The 15,348-nt window shown below is 44.0% G+C and overlaps 1 protein-coding gene across 4 annotated transcripts in view; it reads left to right on the top strand.

Moving 5' to 3' along the window:
- Positions 1–15,348, top strand: part of BTBD9 (BTB domain containing 9) — a 300,205-nt gene that overhangs the window by 212,214 nt on the left and 72,643 nt on the right. For all 4 annotated transcript variants that reach the window (XR_012158194.2, XM_073338551.2, XM_073338552.2 and 1 more), the window contains exon 9: positions 5,002–5,109. Coding sequence is in view for 3 of the 4 variants with exons in the window: in XM_073338551.2 (XP_073194652.1) it covers positions 5,002–5,109 (108 nt within the window). In the remaining variant the exon portion in view is untranslated. The remainder of the gene's footprint in view (positions 1–5,001; positions 5,110–15,348) is intronic.

Raw genomic sequence — 15,348 nt, 5'->3', positions numbered from 1 at the left:
TGCTATTGCAAGGAATGAGCTGCAGGAACCTTCAGTTCACTCAGCATTTCTCTCTCAGCTCACAGGGCAAGATTTACTAATCAAAGCTAATGTAACATTTTATTCTAATATGGGAAGCCCCAGTATCATCATCAGCTTTGCCCATGACTGATGTATTCCTGTTGTGTACGCAGGTCTGCCTTCTGTAGTTAGACATTCTCCTTTCAGCCATCCCAAATTCATCACAGCAAAGTACAGCTCCTCTATAGAAGTTTACCCTAGTAGCTTGCCTGGAATACGTTGGAAGGATTAGTGCATGTGGCATGAAAAGTGGCCCTTGTGCCCAGTGTGCACTGGTGAATATTCATGCAAGTGCCTGGCAGGCTTTTGCTTTTTTTCTCTGAAAAGACAGCTCTTGCCGAATAAATTCCAAACAGGGTGTATTTCTTTTCTCTCTTTGTTCTTAAAAAAAATGTGGAGGCAAAGGCCAAATTCTTATTTTGCATCTTTCACAAATCCCAAAGGAGGAAGTGTCTATTTTTATCATTCATGTTAAATCTCTTTGGGAGTGGCTTAAATTAATACGCTGTTTGTTAATGATAACCCAAAGCCATGTCCTCTTTCAAGTAGTTTAACCTGGGCCAAGTACTGCTGAGATGAGAGCAACTCACAAAAAAAGAGATATGTCCACTTAGTCTTTTGCTCTCAATCCACACCACTTGTGTTTTAATTAGAGCATTTAGCGGTTAGAATAATTATAATTACCACTGTGCTATTGGAAATATTTGAATTTTAAACTCCTGATCAAAACTTTGAAGACCTGGCACAAGGAAACTGCATTGAGTCCCCAATAATGAAAGAAATCCATTGAAAAACGTAATTAGGTACTTTTTTTTTCAGCCTTTATAAAAGAAAACAATTTACATATGTTTTTGCCTTTTTCCCTCTTTATAATCCTTCAGAAGATTTAGCCTACGATTAGAAATTGTTAAATAGATTCAGTATCTGTTGTTTATAAGTACTCATCACATCTAGGATTCTACCCTTACGTTGTCAGACTTTTAACACGGAAGTCTGTCTTGTCTTGAGCTGGCAAACAACCTTAACAGTTGTAGAAAAGCAGGGTGAGTGAGGATCTGAGGAAGCAGAATTTCTCATAGCTGAATCTTTCTTCTGACCAAGTCCTGAAAAGATGCCTCTGGGAATTTGACAGAATCAGCTCTGAATTTTTAATTTGCAGATAGACAGAACTAATGAGAGCTAAAAGGCTTCTTTTGGAAGCCTTTTATTTTAGTGTCTTAAATTATTATTTATTAATAATATTAATGGTCTGGGATTGAGTTGAGAGATTCTGAAGTCTCTTTGTAAAATCTGTTTGTTCAGCCTACCTGAGCCCAAATTTTCTGAGATTGAGAAATAGGAAATATAATGCTAAACCTAAAGTTTTACCAGGTTCTGATTTGCACAGGATCATGGAAGCATGAGGCCTTAGCACTATTCTTGGGTCAGGGATTGGACCCATATATTCCTAGTAAATGAATTCCTAAAGCAAGGCAGGCTTAGCTATGGACAGCATTTTCCCATAAGAAAAAGGGCTCTTTGTTCAGCTCCCAGCTAGGTCATTTTCACCTCTCTACCAGCAGCATTGTTTAACTCTGAAGAGTGGAATAATTTTTAAACAGTAATTTTTGTCACAGCAGAGGTAGCAACTGAAAGCAAGAAAGATTGTCTCACTGGGGAGAGTGAAATTATATGAGACTTAAGCATTCTGGTAAGAGATCCTTAAAGACACACAAGCTTGATAGTTTGCTCCTGGAAAAGTGTTTAAATGTGACCAAGTTTATTTTCTTTTAGAATTTAGCTGGCTCAGTTTGGATGTTTCTTGATATTTTCATTACAGGCAACAATCCTTACCCACTGTAGTTTGAAAAGGGTTTCCTGTGCATAGTTGAGGAAAGAACCCTGACTAGCCCCTTTTGTTAATTGTGCTAACTAGATTCCACAGTTTTCTTTTTACTTGTATGTTTAGCTCTACTTATAGTGATTTAGATGGTCAATGTAGTTCTAGCTGTTTTTGATTGGTTAGTTGTGCTCTGATTATTGTGGTAGGAACAGGTCCCACTAGATTTCATAGCAGACAGCAGGTGCAATCAAAATATACCAAATGTTCATTACAGTTAGGGCTTGTCTGCACTTACACCAGTGCAGCTGTGACACTGTAGTGCTTAGTGAAGACACTATCTGTGCCAACAGGAGAGCTTCTCCCTTCTGTATAGGTACTTCACATCCCAGAGAGGCAGTAGCTACGTTAACAGGAGAAGCGATCTGTCAACATAGCACTGTCTACACCAGGGATTAGGTCAGTATAACTGTGTTGCTCAGGGGTATGGATTTTCCACAGAGTTATACCAACATAAGTTCCTAGTGTGCACCAGCCTTAGTGTTAGCAACATTTGCTGACAAGAATCTGCTAGCCAAATTATCACAAAGGCTGAAATATTTACACTAGTGTATTGCACAAATTTAGGCATACTGCATAAACAATATGGAGCAGGCACTTTCTGTGAGCTTTTAAAGGGCACCCAGTTCAGTGAATAAGCAAAGGACTTCAATCTTTGTAACTCTTAATCTGATAGAGAATTAATCCCTTAAGGAAATGAATAGAAGATAAAAAAAACCACATTCAGCATAATCTAGTTTGCCATAACATGCATAATGCAGGCTTTCTAATTAGAATATTACCATTTAAAAACTTGGTTCACAGACTGAAGAGAGAGCAATTATTTTGAAGAAAGGGAAGTGCAGTTTGTTGAGTTTGTCTACAGTCACTCCTAACTCAAGCAGCAAAGATAAGAGTTTTGAAAACATACTTGCTATTGAGTTTTGTATCAAAACAACAGCAAAGAAAGCAATTAGTTGTAAACCAAACCCCTGCTAATCAATGGTATACAGCCAGCCCAGGCACTTATGTAAGATATAAACAAAATCACATCTATTAATCAATTTTTAAAAATGCTTCACTGCTTCTAAAGAAAAATATGTAATGAGATTCCCTCCCACCACCCCCAAGCCTCAGGCCTGGTCTACACTTAAAATTTAGGTTAACATAGTTACAGTACTTGGGCTGTGAAAAAAAGCACACTCCAAGGGCCATAGCTATGGCGATCTAATCCCCAATGCAGACGCAGGTAGGTCAATGAAAGAATGCTTTCAGCAGCCTCAGTACCTTTGTTTGGGGAGGTGGTGTTCCAACAGCAATGGAAAAACCCTTTCCATTCCTGTAGCCTGCATCTACACTACAGGATTATGCTGACATTGCTATGGCGCCATAGCTATGGTGTACTAGTCCCTGTAGCATAGACTCCACCTCAAGACTTGGGAAAATTTTGTCTGGAATATCAGGGGAAAGAAAACCCTTGGCTCCTTCAAGGATTGCATACACGCCCTCTGCTCCTTCAGGCTTGAAGAGTGAAGGAGGCGGAGCTCTGTGGCTCATTGGTTGGACAAGGGTTCAGCATAGGCCTACTGACTCCCATGCACCCACGGGGAAGGTCTATAAATCTTTCCTCCTGTCTGAGGGTACCATTCTGCAGCGGGGTGGGGGGGCTCCTGCTCCACCCCCTCACCCCCCTTGGCATTATGGTAGGACTGGGCTTGTGGACCTTGTTGTAGACATCATGCTAGTTGCCTTTTTAGTGCTGGAAAAGAATTTATCTCACTGCCAGATTGGGCTGAGATGGGTGTGGTTTCATCTCCCTGTGAACAGCCCAGGGACCTAGTAGGTAGGTTAGATTGTAAAATTATTTTTTTTCATAGGTGCCCAGTGCAGGTAATTGTTGAGCATGGGGTTCAGTTACCTAATAAACCAGACCTAGAAGAGAAATAGGAAGCCACATCTCATAAAGAAGGTGGGAAATGGGGATGGGGCTTCTAATGTTTGGTACAGTGAGGAGACGACCCTCTCTTTCCCACTCCTTTAAACCTCATATTGGGAGGGAAGGGCAGTGGAGTCCCAGAAATGGTTCCGAGACAGGTTAACGGAAGCTGACAACAGCCCTACAGCAGATGAAACAGAGGAGTAGGAGGCATAAATGCAGTACAAATAATCACAGAGGTAGCATATGACACTTTTAGGAGTAGGAGGCTGAAGGCCACCTCCCTCCAGGTGGCACAGGTTACAATGGAAGGATGACCTGCTCTGGACAAGCTATTGCCGTATAGTTCCCAGATGTCTCACTTGATAAAGTTGGAGCTCAGTTAAACCATATTCCTGGTGCCTTGTGTCCTGGACACTGCAGGAAAACCAAGATAAGGTGAAGGGAGCTCCTTAACAATGCATTTAATGTGTTTCCTGAAGGACAGCACACTCATTAGGTAGTATGAGTAGAGGAAGGGGTCCTTCTTAAGACCTGACCTGACCTGAATAGGCCAGTTTTACTTTTTCTTTCTTTGCCAATTTGATCCATAGAGATGAGAAATTCCCATTTCATATGCAGGCCTTGAGTTCTCTGTTAGTGAGTAATCCTTGTGTTTGCACCACAATAAGAGAATATATGCAAGAAGACAGTATTCCACACAATCAGGATCTGCTTTATTTTATTTCTAGCCCTTGAGCTGTGCTTTCTGTACACAGCCACATTATCCAAACAGATCTTCAAGTCAGTGATACACTGGCAGTTCCACCTGGCAATTGAAATAGAGTATATATAGATTAGTAAATAAATTAAAAATAAACTGTATGAATATTGTAGAATGACTAAAGGGAATATATTATAGATTGATTGTTGGCGTTAACGTAAAGTAGTGTGAATAGTTGGGACTCAGAGGAATACCCGAAATAATGTGCGAAAGGAAAAGGGTATCAACAGGGAACACTGATTGTTAGAGGCACATTGTAGACCAAAGAGTTTAGCTAAATAAGGATTAAGGAGAAGATAGAAAAGACTGAAAAAAAAATAATGAGCAGCTTGGTTTAGTGGTAATTTTACTGATCACTTCTATATTCTATTTCTCCCTATCCAGGTTACTTCTCTGGGACTGTGATGATCGGAGCTATAGTTACTACATTGAGGTTTCCACTAATCAGCAGCAATGGACGATGGTGGCTGATCGAACAAAAGTTTCCTGCAAGTGAGTTTAATTTTTTTCCACTTATTTGCCCATGGGAGAAACTAAGCAAACTATTATCCCATTGATCTGTGTGAGATTTACATGATTACGTCTCACTAACACTGGTTGGAATTATACCTATAACTTGCAAATAACTGAGACTAGACCCCAACAAATGTGATTTTGGGGAGTGGAGACTTCAAGTGTAGATGAAGAGACATTCTTTCAAACCAAAACCAACTTTTGTGGATGCTGCCGATCAAGCCAGTTCCACATTTTTCCAGACTGGTTTGGCAATGTAATATTTATTAGCAAACAAAAACAATGTTTAGTTACAGTTAAGGTTGCAGTAGGACACACTCTGTCTACCCAAAACCTGACAAGCAAGGTGTCTTAACCTGGCCCAGCTACCTTTCTGGATGGACACAGTCTATTGTAATGGGTCCCAAATTCTGGGCTCTTAAGTTTCTAAGAGCCCTTTATTCAGGGTAGTGACTGATCACTTTTCTAGCTCTGGGTCTCTCCAGCAAACTCCCACAAACAGACCCTGTGTCTGACAACACTCCCAAGCTCCCACTTGATTAGATGCTTTCCCCCACAATCCCTTCAGGCTGTGGGAGCTCTGATTTCTCAGTTAGCCCTTCAGGTACAGGAAAGCAAGGAACACTGGCCTAGCAAAAGAATTTCTTAACCACTTGCTTCTTAATAAAGTACATGCTGGAGAGTTACAGATCTTTGAAAAACAACAAAATCCTGAGCACACTCCCCAAGCCTGACCTTATGCCCTCCTATGAGTCTGAGGCTTGGTCTGCATCCTTAGGCTTGGTAGCCCTTTCTGCCCTCCTTAGCCCAGTGGTCTTGCCAGTCATTGTGGTCTGGCCTCTGGCTTAGAAAAACACCCTTTTAAAACAGCCTGTGTCCTCCATTTACCCATGTGCTTCTTCCTAGGAAAGTTTCAGGCTCCATGTCCCCTATCAGCTTCTGGGCTGAGAGTCAGGGCCCCTACCCATAGAAAACCCAGTAGGGAATAGTCATTATGTTGTTGACCCTTGATTGTTCTGTCATAGCTTCTCAGACAAAGGTCTCAAGCCCCTGTGTGATAGGTCACTTGGAAGACCAGACAGCCTAGCAGGTATGCCATTGGCCCTCCAGCCCCTTGCATCTCTTTCAGGATAGTATAGATGCCTGGTTCCTGACTCTAAGCTGGAAATCTCCTGGTTTCCACCCACATCTGGGCAACAGACCTTAAAGTGGTGTGGTAGGAGGATCCAGACCCAGGCCCTCCCACTCCACTGGGTCCCAGACCAGGATCCTCCCTGCAGCAAGTCTAAGTCCACTGCCCTGAGCTACTTCCTACCTATATGTCCCTTCAGTTTGGGGCATGGCCTCTAGAACCAGTCAATCAGTTAATAAAGAGACCAAAGGAGCAAGGCTCTGCAGGACCTCAAAGGGAGTGGTGGTTGGAGAAGGCACTGTCTATGAGCCTTACCCGATCTATGTGCCCTCTCAGGCAGTCTTTTGTCTGGCTTCCCAGAGGAGTCATCCTCCTTCCCATCACCATTTGCATGGGCTTCTCAGCTCCTTTCAACCCACTTCTCCAGTAGGAGCATGCTCAGCAGGCCTGGAGGAGCAGGTCTACTTGGGCCCAGTATTGCCTTTTAACCCCTTCAGGCCTATTGTGGGGTTTGTAAACCCCATTACATCCGGCTACAAAATGGATACACAAGGGAGGTTACAGTACAAAGTAGAGCCTCTGAACCAAAATAGGATTCACAAAACAAATTGAAGTTTACAAGTTGATAAAGATATATCCACAATCTGTCACACATGGAAATAAGAAAGGGATAGACTGGTACATTCCTTTCTACCTTTTTGCCTACACACTGTCAATAATACACTCCAATGTTCCATAGGCTTTCATTTCTAGCTCCAACAGATACACATACGCCATACACAGCTTAATCTAATTTACCCTATAATGCAACACCTTGATAGTGACTTCATATGTTTTTATAACAATTATATCAACAGATCAGCACATTTGACTGTCCCATAATCCGTGCATTTGAGAAAGTATTTTGCCTTAATGTTGCTCGTGTCATGTGATGGTTCTTAATTACAACCCCTGTTTGAAAGTGGCCTTTTCACTGTGTGAATCACATGCAACCATACCATCCCGCCACATAAATCAGCAGTAGGGTTTGAATTCCTTGACCTACACATCCCTATCTTAGGCCCTTACTGTTTGAGCTACACAAGTAATTGCTAGACCCTTTCTAGACCTAACACAGTAGGGGGATTTCATACACACTTTTACAGTGAGTTACATAACTGTTTACTAGTCAACAGAAGAATACTGGTGATCAGGAATCCTGGAGTCTATGCCTGGCTCTGGGATAGAGGATGTGATTTATAATGTTTAGTGAAAGAATAACTAAAACTGGTTTAGTCCCTCTAAAAGGCAGATTAGTGTAGTGGATTAGATTGGTTACTGTCATTTTAGAGACCTGGGTTTTCTGCCTTCGGTGATCTTGCATAATATCTTTGCTAATTTATTTTTGAAAAAGGGTGTGGAAGGGAGATCAGCATCTCTTCCCTGTCTTCTAGATAAGAGTTTATGGCTGTAGTCAGTAATAAGGGTAGTGAATTGCATGAGAATAGCATTTAGAAGAAGTGAGATCTGAACTTCTGGTCTCCTCTTTTGTAGCTCAGGAAACTTGTGTGTGTGTGAGAGAGAGAGAGAGAGGGTGCAAGCATTCATGCTACAGCAAATTTGTCATCAAATTAAAATTTGGTAGATTCACCTTGGCTCACATATTTTCTGTGATAGGTAAAAATGTATAAATGATATTCTTGGAATGAGCACATGAGGAGCAACATAGTGGCCAAAGGATGAGTCCCAGTGTGTGGTATTTCCTCTAAAAGGGGTGAAAGTGAGAACAATCCAGTGGAAAAAAAAGGGTGATTTTTGAACTTTTATTATTCTTTCTATATCAATTCATTTTTCATCAAATCACCATAAAAAATTTAAATAGTGCTCAAAGTTTATATTCTGTTAAGGTTTTTGCCATTTCACTGCAATTTTTACGAAATAAAGATTGAAAATTTCTATTAAATCTGAACTTTGTAGCACAACTTTAACTACAGTGTAACTACTGTTCTACCAAAATTACATTTTTAAAACTACATTGAAAGAATATTAAGGTTGCTAGGTCAAGCTCTTGCAACCTTAATTTTCTCCCCTTGTGCATATGCATTATGATAGTCTTTAATTACATGATCACATACTGTTTTTCTTAAACCATTCAAGTCTGTCCCTCTCCCAGACCTGTGTCCTGCTCCTTGCTCCTCATTCCAGTTTTCACCCCTTGGACACAGCCACTCCCAGTCAGTTTCATCCAGTGCCCCCAGTTCTGCATCTGATTTCAGTCTCCTTCCTCCCCCCACTCATAACTCCCAGTTCCCTGCTGGCTCTCAGTCCCAGTCTCTCCCCCCCCATCTGCTACCATTTTCCCTATCACCTACCCACCCCCCTTCCTTCCCCAGGTACCTCATCCCAATCTACTCCCTCTGCCACCAACCTGTTGCTCTCAGCTAGGGTTACCAACCCACCAGGATTAATTAAAGATTATATGACGTGATGAAACCTCCAGGACTACATCCAACCAAATTGGCAACTTTACTCCCAGGCCTGGCTTTTGTTCCCTCTGCATTCATGACAGGCTGCATCATCCTCCATGTTGCTTGATCACCATCAAGGGAAGCATTGAGAGACTGAGAGCACAGAAGAAGCAGTCTCTCTGCTCTCATTCTCTGTGCGTGCCACCACGCAGCCCTACAGCAGCCAGAAAGAGCAATTGCAAGGAAAGAACTACTACTGTGCAAGACCATGGTCAGAGCAAGCAGAATCTTCAGATATATTAGCTGTCAAACTTGAACAAAGTTTCTAGTGAACATGTTTGAAGTGAGGCTTTAAAAAAGTTTATAGCTTGGCCAAATTTGGAATTTTTTTTTTAACATGGAAATAGCAAATGGCACTTCCATGGCACCCCTCTCACTCAATTTCAAGCCCGAGATGCAAAGGACAGAAGTGCTAGAAGTTCTCAAAGAATGGATTTATTGTTTTAACATGGGCTAAACAGGGTATTTTTCACTACTCTCATGCTCAGAAACTGCTGAACCTTTTTTGCTGAAAGTTTCCAGAAGAAATCATCAACCTGAAGCTGACACCTGGCATGGAAAATATCAGGCTGAATAATTTTAAGTTTGGCAATGGTATAATCAACTAAAAAAAGGTCATGTAATGGGAAGTGTTGGGCAACATTAAGTATAGACAGTTCTATCAGCTCCCCTGATAATGATCTGTGCTAAACAAATAAAGGTCTCTGCCCTAAAGCTCAAACTTACAAAAGCACAGTGGATACAAAAACAGTACAATCCAATGGAGTTAATAACATTTAAAGAAACACCATCAACTTGAAAAATCTCCTTTCTGTCTGAAATGTTTGTACCTACTATAGATACAAATAACTCCTAACATCAATATACATGGAAAAAGTTAAATACGGGGGAAGGGGCAATATTTTTTCTGGTTTTTTTTTCCGGTTAATTTATTTTGTATTTGACATTGTGTACAATCATGTTCACTATCTTTCCTGCATACTCAGTCATTTAGTCAAGTTCTCTTTTGCAAACAGTCACAGGAGAGCTGAAAAACCCTTGAATTATCTTTAATTTTAAAAAAAATTGCAGGGATTTCAAAAAAGGCATGGCATTCAGAAACTGAAAATTGTTGGTGAGTCCTGTTCATGTGATGATGAGGCTGTAGACAGCTTTCTCCCAAAGCTAAAGCAACTTTTGTTAGAAGGAGGTTATATGCTTGAGCAGATATACCAGTGGTTCTCAAACCTTTGTATTGGTGACCCCTTTCACATAGCGAGTGAACCTTTGAGTGCGACCCCCCTTTATAAATTAAAAACACTTTTTTATATATTTAACACCATTATAAATGCTGGATGCAAAGCGGGGCTTGGGGTTGAGGCTGACAGCTCACAACCCCCCATGTAATAACCTCGTGACCCCAGTTTGAGAACCCATGAGATATACAATGCCGATGAAACAGGGTTGTTTTGGACATGTGTGCCTGACAGGACATTGTCCCAGAGAACAGATATGGTGCAGGGATATAGAATTCTGAAGGAAAGGGTGATGTTTCTGTTCTGTTAACATGCAAATGTGGAAGTTCCAAAATTATCCCACTTTTCATTGGAAAGTCGTGACAGCCACGATGCTTTCATCACGTTAATATGAAGTCACTTCCAGTGAATTACAAGAACTCAGAAAAGCCTGAATGATGGGAAATGTTTAATCCATGGTATATTGAGGACTATGTCCCTACTGTTAAGAAACGTCAACGTTGAGTGCATTAAGATGGAAGAGTCCTGTTACTCCTGGACAACTGCCCAGCGCACTCCCTGCACACCAGTTAGTGACATCTGCCAGAAAAATTGTCTACTTACCTAAAAACACAACGTCAAAAATCGAGCTGATGGATGGTGGGATAATTGCAGCATTCAATTAGCAGTATAGAAAAAGGCTACTGAGAGAAATCCTAGTCACAAGGAATATAAGCTATCTGACTTTTTTGACATCCTTCACTCTGAAAGATTTGATATATCTTGCAGCTGACACGTGGTCCGATATTCATTCAGGAAATTTCATAAACATTTGGAACAAGACATTAAGGTCCTCCCTGCCAACTGTCAATCATGATGCAGAAGTGCTCCAACTAGAAAATGACAACAATGAGCAACTTCTGTTGGATGTCCAGACGCTTCATTTGCCAAATGGAGTGGAGAATCCTGAAGCTGTTGTGAATGACTGGCTTCACATGGATGATGAGTGTGCAGTTACCATCATGCTGACAGATGAAGACATCATTAACAACGTGTTTGGGAGGTCAGATGCCTAAGAAAATGAAATCGATGAGGCAGACTAACCAGCATCCCCTGCCCCACTTGCATCTGAGGCAATAACGCAGTTAGAGACTGCTTTTGCATTGATGTAAACACAGGATGTTGAGGCAGTAAAAATCCTGCAACTCCATCAAATGCTGATGTTGGCTTCCATGCAACCGGCTTCCATGCAACCGGTGCAGGAAAGCAAAATTAATTAATTTTTTAGAACTGAGACTTAAATCAACATTTGGCATTCTTATTTTTTGAATTGAAACAAAACTGAAAATTTGTTGATGCACTTTTAAATTTTTCATATTTGACTGGTTTTGAATGTTCCATTTCAATTTGAGATTTGAGTTTTTTTGTGCTGTGTTCTTCAGTGAATTAATACAAATTACTGGATGCATGTCACAAATGGTTATTGTTAGCTTAATTAATTAATAATGATAAAGCCTTTATCCAAGGCAACTTCATTAACTTACTCCAGTAATTTATCATTCATTTTGATTGTTTTTTTTTTTCAGTCTAATGAATCCCTGGCTATAACGAACAAAAGACTTGGATTCCAGTGGGTGTTATAGCGAGGGTGTATTATATTATTAACTACATGTAAATATTTACTTTCAGTTGAAACTTGGCATATCAGTTCTCATTCTGAAAGAGCATTTATATTTAAAAATAAGTAAATCCCTGTAGCAGAGCATGGTGGGGCCCCCTTGGCTTCTGCCTCTGCTAGCTTCACAAAGTCACTCGGAGGCAGGCAGGAAGGAGGGGAGAGCTACCTCCCTGCTTCCATTCCCTGCCTTTTCCCTTTCCTCCTGCTCTCCCCAGTTAGGGCCAGGTTACCTCCAGCCCACTCTAATTTGTTCCCTTAACAAGGAGCGGACATGACAGGCTGAATCTGCAACCCTTTGCCCAGCACTCTGTCACACACCTCCTCCCCTTCTCGAACCGCCAGGTTCACACCTCCATGTCCTCTCCTTCCTCTCCTGGGGGAGGGGGGAGCCCTCTATGGGGAGGTCTTTTCCCCTCTTTCAGGTCAATACCAGGGCTTTCCATGTGGGTTTCCTTCATCCCCCACCCACAGAAACTACGTTGTATGGGGGTGGATGGCCCCACAGCTCCACCGTGACCCACAGGTCCTCGCACGATTCACAGCCCCTTGGGTGTTACCCTGTTTTCCCCCCCTTCCTTTCCATCAGGGTTCGGGGTTGGTCCTGGCCCCCTCCTGGACACTCAGGGCTTCCTGTCCCCCACGCTTGTCCAACAGAGCCAGCGTCTCTTCCTTTGGGGGTCTGCTAATAAGTGCCTCCACCGGGTCTTGCTCTCCAGTCAAGGGCCCTAGGGTGGATGTCTTGCCCATAGCTTCCCTCTCCTTCTCGTGCTCTGTTCTCTAGAGGTTTTCTGCTCGGGGGTTTCTAGCCCCTTCTTAGGGGAATCTCTCCTTTTCCCTGTCTTGTGCTTCTCCCTCTGCCCACCTTCCCTTTTGGGAAGGGGTCCCAGTCCATACCCGCTACCATGGGATAGGCTCTTTACTACCCCAACCCGTTGCCACTTAAACCTGCCCCAAACCTCAAGGGGCACCTGGGCCATAGTGTATTGCCTCCTATCCCTGTGGACACATTCTATATCCATCTTCGCCCTGGGAATCTACCAGTGCACCCTCACCAGCTTCCTTTGTACTAGGGAGCAGGCTGAGGCTGAGTCCACCAGCCCTTGCTGGAGTTTCCTCCCCACCATCACTGGAATGGTGGACAGCTTCTGCTCCTTTCCCTGCCCTCCAGTGTTTGCCCAGCCACACAACTCCGCCCATCCACAATTCATGTGCGGGCAGTCCCCCTTCTTGTGTTCCAGTTGTCCGCACTGCAAGCAGACCACCGGTCAGGACCCCAGGAGAGCCCCTCACATGTCCTCCCGTTCATTCTCAGGCCCTTCCCAGGCGGGGTTTCTCTGGGCCTTCTCCTGGTCTCCACATCCCTGCTTGGCCATCCTTCCTTCCTGGGAAAGGATGCCTCCATCTACTCCTCTGTACATTTCACAACTGCCTCGACCATATTCGGTTGGTGCCTCCTCACCCACACCTTTATGTTCTCGGGAAGGCCCTGTAAGAACTGCTCTATGACGAGCTTGTCTGTGATCTCCCCCACAGTCTGGGTGTCCAACCTCAGCCAGCGGGTGGCCCAGTCCATTAACTTTTGGGTGAATGCCCGGGGCCGCAAACCCGCCGTTCACCTCGCTGCCCGGAACTTCTGCTGGTACTTCGCGGACAGCCCCACCCAATCCAGGATGGCTGCCTTCACTACTTCATAATTTCTGGCCTGCCCTTCACTTAGGGCCATGTAGGCTGCTTGGGCTTTGCCAGCTATGTAGGGAGCCAGTTGCCCGGCCCAGGTTGTCCTGTTCCGTCCAGCTCCAGCAGCTAGGAAGGTGTTGGCATCATCTGTCGGGCCCATTTTACATAGTCCTTGGCCTGGCGCCCAAGCACCATCCCCTGCCGTGGGATTCACCACTTTCTGCAGGTGCTGTTGTTGAATGCCAGCCTGCTCCCAAATGAAGTCCTGCAGGCTCTTCTGCTGTTCTGTCTGCCAGGTGAGCAAGGCCTGTCTCTCCAGATGGTGGACTTGTTGAAAACATTGCATTGCCTTCTGCACCTCCTCCTGCTGCTTGACCAGCTATTGCAGAGTCTCCTCCATCTCTGGGCTGCCAAACACTTGCTTTGGCACAGGAGATCCCGGACGAGCCCCCACGTGTAGCAGAGCCTGGTAGGGCCCCCTTTGCTTCTGCCTCTGCTAGGTTCACAAAGTTACTGGGAGAGCCTGGGTTTAGTAATCACTGGTGCACTTTATTCTCAGGCTTGTTTCCACCACCATTTCACCGTGTACAAGTCACTCTTCACCGTCTGCAGGCAGGTGGGAGGGGAGAGCTATCTCCCTGCTTCCATTCCCTGCCTTTTCCCTTTACTCCTGCTGTCCCCAATAAGGGCCAGGTTACCTCCAGCCCACTCTAATTCGTTCCTCTAATGAGGAGTGGGCATGACAGAGGGCTGAATCTGCAACCCTTTGCCCAGCACCCTATCACAATCTCTGTGTGTGTGTGTGTATATATACACACAGAGAGAGAGAGAACACATGCGCAAAATGCAGGGTTTTCTTTGAGTGCTTGCACATGTCCATTTCAGTGTAGGTGTATACATGTGCTCATAATGCTGGCGACCCCACTCTCCCTCAGTTCCTTCTTACCACCTGTGATGGTTTCTGGAACTTCTGGGCAGGGAATTTCTCCTAGTGACTTTTTCCTACCTCTTAGTGTAAAGTTATTGTACTGTAGTAGTTAGTAGTTAATTCTAATAGTTTAATAATTTTTAATAGATAGTTTTGAATGCCTGTGCACTTAGTCAGCAAGGCTGTTCACATTTCGGTGCTGGGGCATGCGTTGGTTGCCAGGCTTCAAGCCCTGCTTCAAGCTTCCTGTGGCAAGTCAGTGCCATTGAGTGACCCGTATTTGAGTTGCCTCAGGTGCTTAGGGAAATCTCACAGAAAAGACCACTGCCAGGTTTGCAGAGACTTCAAACCCTGCACCAAGAAGGACCGGGAAGCGAGGTGAAGGTGCTTCTCATGGAGGCAGCCCTAAGCCTTGCTTTGGAGCCATGCTCAGACTCAGCATCAAGCACCTCAGCTTCGGTGCTGGGTGCTCTTCTCACCAGTTGAGAGTCCGGGCACCATTCTTCTTCTTCGGTGCCTTAGAAGAAACACCAGAAGCACCAGGAGAAGAGCCAATCCCCGGTGCCAAAGACAAGCAGGCAGGGGGACTGGGATAGAGCGAGACTCACGTCAGACCGCTCTTCCTCCCCACCATCGCAGCAGGTACTTTCAGCTTCAGTACCACTGCAAGCTCCGCTGACACTGGCATCTTCCTCACACGGACAATATATTGGCCAGTTCGCGGTACTGTCGACTCCACAGGTATTTGCAGTGGTCATGGACCTACTTTCCCTACTGATATTTGTGTCCCTGGATGTTCAAGACTCAGCAGTGCCAGTACCTGCTGAGCAGCTAGAGAGCCATCTCCTGGACTTTGCCCTATATGGTGATCGCCCTCTAGAGGAAACCCCATTTGGCAGCACCTGCACAGTCTTCTTCATGATGACGATCACTGGCACTGAAGGGAATGGCACCGCCTTTGTCTCCTCACTGCAGTTCATTCTCTTCATCAGAGTCCAAACTGTGGTCTTACTTTCCCTATCATCACAGCCACGTGCACTGCTCCCCGGACCAATCCTATACTACTGTGGTCCCAAGTACAG

The sequence above is a fragment of the Lepidochelys kempii genome, chromosome 3 (assembly GCF_965140285.1).
Source record: "Lepidochelys kempii isolate rLepKem1 chromosome 3, rLepKem1.hap1, whole genome shotgun sequence".
Classification (NCBI taxonomy): domain Eukaryota; kingdom Metazoa; phylum Chordata; order Testudines; family Cheloniidae; genus Lepidochelys; species Lepidochelys kempii.
This window is presented reverse-complemented; position numbering and strand designations above follow the sequence as displayed.